We start from the raw sequence: 5,885 nt of genomic DNA, 5'->3' as shown, positions 1-5,885 counted from the left end.
GCTGCGTAAATGGAAAAGTAAAACTTCCTTTATTGAAAGTTCCTCCTGATGTTTTGCTTAATTTGCATGATAATTCAAATATCAAGAGCCACCACTATTTATGGAATATTCGAGCATACAATATGATATTTTCCTTCACCTCCTTTGGAGCAAAAGTGGACAGATCAGTGAATCAAGATTCTGGCCCTTATTGTTTTAGAGTTGGGGGACGAGTGCATCATTTAATAGGCAGCCTTATTCCAGCTGAGAGTCATACTCCAAAATTTGCTCAGCTATATATATACGATACTGACAATGAAGTTGACAACAGATTGGGTTGTTTAAGGCACGTTATTTTCTAATCTATTGTCATCTATCAATTACGGTGTATATTTTTATTTATTTTTTACTTATTTTTATGACATTATTCTTGCAGTTCGATAAACAGTGAAGATATGCTTGATCCTGATATTGTCCTATCATTGAAGGAAATGCTGGATAAACACAACAGTATTGCTCAATCTTTTAGGTACGCTAGAGATCGATATAGGGAAGATGACTTTAGTGGAGTGAAGTTGAGGCTTATTCGAAAGCGTGGTAGTGATGGCAGAGTTTATAATCTTCCGTCTGCGTCAGAAGTTGCTGCTCTTATTGTTGGGGATATAAACAGTGCATTGGGTGATAAGGATATTGTTGTTGAGACACAAGAAAGAGTTTTGCAGCGTATAGATGTCAAGCATCTGTTGTATCTTGGATTGCAGTATCCTTTGTTATTTCCTTATGGTGAAGATGGTTATCGTGATGATGTAGAGCGATGTTATACATCATTATTCCTTCTTCGTTCACAGGCGGACCTAGATATATGGCTGAGAATTGTAAAGATGCCTTTGCAATCTGCCGTTGGGCTGGATATCCTCATCTGTTTATAACGATCACCTGCAATCCTAAGTGGCCAGAGATTACCAGATTTCTTAAGGCAAGAAAACTCAACGCTGAAGATCGTCCTGATATTCTTTGCCGAGTATTCAAGTTCAAATTGGACGAATTGCTACATGATTTAAAAAAGGGTCGTGTTCTTGGCACAGTTAATGCACGTAAGTGTATTGTTGAGATTTTGTTTTTCGATTTTTATGACAAAATTTACACATTGATATATAGAAAATAATTGGACAAACCGGATCACAATTTTATGTATCCTACCAAAAAAATTCAAAATAAAAATCGAAAAAAACCAATTTATTGATTTTAACTAACTCTGTCTGTTTGTTTAATGTAACAGATGTTTGTACAGTTGAATTTCAGAAACGTGGACTGCCTCATGCTCATATTCTACTTTTCTTGCATCCCTCCGAAAAACCTAATACTGGACTTGACATTGATAATTTGATTTCAGCTGAGATTCCTAACAAAGATTCCAATCCTTCACTTTTTGCATCTGTCACGAGTTATATGATGCATGGACCATGTGGTCCTGACAATTACAAGTCTCCTTGCATGAAGAACGGACATTGTTCAAAGAAATTTCCCAAGAAGTTCTGCTCCCGTACTTTTATTGATGATGATGGATTCCCTCATTATAGAAGAAGAAATGATGGAAGTGTTGTCAAAAAGAACGGCGTTGAACTTGATAATCGTTATGTTGTGCCGTATAATGCAAAACTTCTTCTAAAATATCAAGCGCATATCAATGTTGAATATACTTGTCAAAGTAGTGCCATTAAATATCTCTTTAAATACATCCATAAAGGGCAAGACAGGGTGACAGCTGCTATAAATCATTCAGATGATGAAATCAAAATGTTTTATGATTGCAGGTTGTTGAATTCATATCGGTTATGTTTCCTTTCGTTACTTGGAATAACCTTTTTCTAACTTAATTTGAATTTATTGCTTATATATGATAGGTATGTGTCCGCATGTGAAGCTGCTTAGAGAATATTCGAATTTGAGATTCATTACAGATTCCCCCCTGTTCAGTGATTGCCATTTCACCTACCCAATGAAAAAGCGTTTTTTTTAGTGATCATGCTTCAATAACCGATGTCAAGACTAGGGCGGAGTCTAGACAATCAATGTTCGAGTCTTGGATGGATGCAAATAAAAAATATCCAGAAGGTAGGAATCTTACTTATGCAGAGTATCCAACTCAATTTGTATATAAAGAAAGTACGCATGAATGGCATCCCAGAAAACAAGGATTTTCAATTGGAAGAATAAATCGTTTTTCTGCCAATAATGGAGAAGATTCCTATCTCCGAACTTTACTTAATTTTCAAAAGGGTTGTACAAGTTATGAAGATTTGAGAACGGTCAATGGGGTGTTTTTTCCTACATATAAGGATGCCTGCTATTCTTTGGGGCTTTTGGTTGATGACAATGAGTACATTGATGCAATTAAGGAGGCAAGTTCTTGGGGGTCAGCAACTTATCTGAGAAATTTGTTTGCCTTATTGTTATTTGGTAACTCAATGAACAGGCCTGCAAATGTTTTCCAAAAATGCTGGGAATTATTATCTGACGATGTTCTTTATCGGCATAGGCAAAGAATTGGACGTGAAGGTAATTGTCCGGAACAAATTTTGTGCATTCATTTATGTGTATTGTGCACTATAATTAATATTCTTGTCGTTCTGTATCGTGCATTCATTTATGCAAACAGTTTGCTTATGTTTAATTCACTTGACCTTCGAAAAAATGTGAGCATCTTTTGTTCCTTCATAATAAAATTACATCTATACATTATACACCGTCCTATTCTTAATATTTGGTTAAAAAAATTTGTGATGTTTCACACCCTCTGCTTTGTTCATAATTTTGATTTATTTTTCTTTCCTCACCAACTTTGTCTTTGTTAATCCTTTTTTTTTGTATTTTTCAATTTTTTTCAGATGCTTTGCTTACAGAGGATTCTATAAAAAAACATAACCCTGGCAGAAATCGATATGGTGTTGCAAAGCAACAGTAAATGCCTCTCTGATTGCCCATCCATGCCGAGCATCATGGGTGAATCTTTATTGGATATGCAGAATAGATTGGTGATGGATGAATTGTTGTATGACAGTTTCTCTTTGAAAGAAGAGCATCACAGACTACTGAATTCACTCACTGATGAGCAGAGGGTTGTTTATGACAAAATAATTTCAGTTGTTTCGGCAGGTAAAGGAGGATTTTTTTTTCCTGTACGACTTTGGTGGGACTGGAAAAACATTTATTTGGAACACCCTGTCAGCATTTGTTCGATCTCGAGCTGAAATAGTGCTTAATGTTGCTTCTAGCGAAATTGCTTCACTTCTTCTTCCTGGAGGACGTACGACACATTCTAGATTTTGTATTCCTATACAGATCACCGAAGATTCAACATGTAATATAAAACAAAATTCTACTTTGGCAGAGTTGTTGTCAAAAACAAAGTTAATCATTTGGGATGAAGCACCGATGGTACACAAATTTTGCTTTGAGGCTCTTGATAGAACACTTAGAGATGTTCTTAGCTGTGTTGATATGCCCTTTGGTGGAAAAGTTGTCGTTCTAGGAGGTGACTTTCAGCAAATATTACCTGTCATTCCAAATAGCAGTAGACAAGATATAGTTCATGCAACCATCAATTCTTCTTATCTATGGTCCCATTGTCATCTGTTATCTTTGACCAAGAACATGTGTCTCAATTCTAGAAGTAACACTAATAATTTGTTGGAAATAAAAGAATTTTCTGAGTGGCTGCTTAAAATAGGAGATGGTGATCTTGGTGATGATGTTGATGGAGAATCTATTTTAACAATTCCAGATGAATTGTTGATCAAAGGTTCAGAAGACCCATTTTCAGATATTGTTGATTTTGTTTACCCAAATCTGATAGATAATATATTAGATCCTACTTTCTTTAAAGAACGTGCTCTTCTGACTCCTAAATTGTCCGATGTTGCCATGTTAAACGAGCACCTAATGGCTGTGATTCCGGGTGAAGAAAGGACATTATTGAGTTCAGATAAGGTTTTGAAACAAGACGGTAATTCATCTCTTGAGGATGACGAAATCTCCCCTGATATCTTAAATACATTCTCATGTTCGGAGATTCCTGATCATAAATTAACTTTGAAGGTTAAAGTACCGATGATGCTATTGAGAAATATTGATCAATCAAGAGGTTTATGCAACGGTACGAGATTACTTATTACAAAGTTGGGGAATCATGTTGTTGAGACAATTGTTCTTACAGGAAACAATATAGGAGATACTGTGTTAATCCCTAGAATGACGATCAACCCATCGGGTTATACATTTCCAGTAAACTTCCAAAGAAGACAATTCCCCTTGGTAGTTTCGTTTGCGGTGACTATCAACAAAAGTCAAGGACAGTCGCTGTCTCATGTTGGAATTTATCTTCCTAGGTCTGTCTTCACTCATGGGCAATTATATGTGGCACTATCTAGAGTAAAGAGCAGACATGGATTGAAGATGCTGATACTTGATGAAAATGGTTGCGTTACAAATACTACCTTTAACATCGTCTACAAGGAAGTATTTCAAAGATTAGTGTAGTATACTTGGTTATTTCTACAAAGAGATAACATTGTTGTTTGGTATCAGGTACGATCTCAATTTTTTATCAGAAAATATTTTTTAATCTTCTTTGTTGATTTCCTTTAGTTGTTATGCCTATTTTTCTGCTAATTTTTTATTGTTATGCAGATTCACTATTCGAGGCACAATCAGTATATTATTCCCTTGTCATTTTTCAGAGCCAAAGGTTTTTCATTGTATTAAGAACCTTGGGATACACCACCCCAAAAGCTAGCTCAAAGGGTGGGAGTGCCCAAGGTCTTATAAACTCCACATTAGTTGCACATACAACCAATGTGGGACTATATATCTCAACACGCCCCCTCACACGAGAGCCCATTGGGCTTGAAGAGTGGACAATGCAACAGGCTCAGCCTACTTGTGCTAAGAAATGCCACAAGAGAAAGTGGGGGGCGACGAGGCTCTGATACCATATTAAGAACCTTGGGATACACCACCCCAAAAGCTAGCTCAAAGGGTGGGAGTGCCCAAGGTCTTATAAACTCCACATTACTTGCACATACAACCAATGTGGGACTATATATCTCAACACATTGTAATTCTGAATTATTCATCTGCCTAAACTATATAATTCCCTTCAATAATTTTTTCTTTTCCAAATATTGTTTATATATTGTTTATGATTCATTTCGAACAGCAGCAAATACCAATAGTGCATGACGGACGATATTTTACAACTGTTGTGAGTATCGGTTGGGCATATTTCTTATTATATTGCTGTCAACATGACATTTATATTTTTTTAATGGAGATTTTGCTGTCAACCATGGAATTTACTGTGTTTAAATTATTATATTCTTTTTTTTGTTCCTACCTTAAAAGTTACACGTTTATGTCATACAAACAAACCGATTTTCTTATTAATTCGTTTATGGGACAAACAAATCGATTTTTTTTTCTCCATGCATCGCACGGGTAATCAACTAGTACATAGTTATAATATGAAAAGTTTTTTTTTTCTCTCCATGTCAGCTGAAGTGACTGAAAAGAGAGAAAAAGTAACTTTTCATATTATAACTTGTACTACTTGTAGTACATAGTGTTACAAATTAAAATGACACAACTTGTGTCCTTCAAAAGGACAAATCTTTTTTCCATCCTTTAACTATGAAGTTATTCATTAAATTTTGAGTAGTGACTCATGTGATTTTTTATTTACATGCATGCATATATATATATATATATATATATATATATATATATATATATAATTTTATATCTTGATCTTAAGTAGTAGAAACTTTATGTTTCATGTCATTTCTACGATTTACGTTTCTACCACCCCCTTCTATAATTCTACGTAGAAACTCGAATTTGATAACATT

General features: G+C 35.1%; 1 protein-coding gene across 1 annotated transcript; it reads left to right on the top strand.

Annotated features, from left to right (window-relative positions):
• Window positions 1–415: 415 nt before the first annotated feature.
• LOC133316023 (uncharacterized) lies at window positions 416–4,743 on the top strand (the record flags this gene model as incomplete). The annotated part of the gene is made up of 8 exons (XM_061517718.1): window positions 416–771; window positions 828–1,073; window positions 1,259–1,793; window positions 2,000–2,538; window positions 2,868–2,940; window positions 3,041–3,135; window positions 3,209–4,497; window positions 4,669–4,743. Coding segments are annotated over 8 exons (3,208 nt in total), but the record flags the coding sequence as incomplete, so codon positions are not given.
• Window positions 4,744–5,885: the final 1,142 nt, after the last annotated feature.

The sequence above is a fragment of the Gastrolobium bilobum genome, unplaced genomic scaffold, assembly GCF_033153095.1.
Source record: "Gastrolobium bilobum isolate Gb01-03AN ecotype WA unplaced genomic scaffold, APGP_CSIRO_Gbil_v1 utg94318, whole genome shotgun sequence".
In the NCBI taxonomy this organism is placed as follows: domain Eukaryota; kingdom Viridiplantae; phylum Streptophyta; class Magnoliopsida; order Fabales; family Fabaceae; genus Gastrolobium; species Gastrolobium bilobum.
Note: the sequence above shows the minus strand (reverse complement) of the source record. Positions and strands in the feature narration are given on the sequence as shown.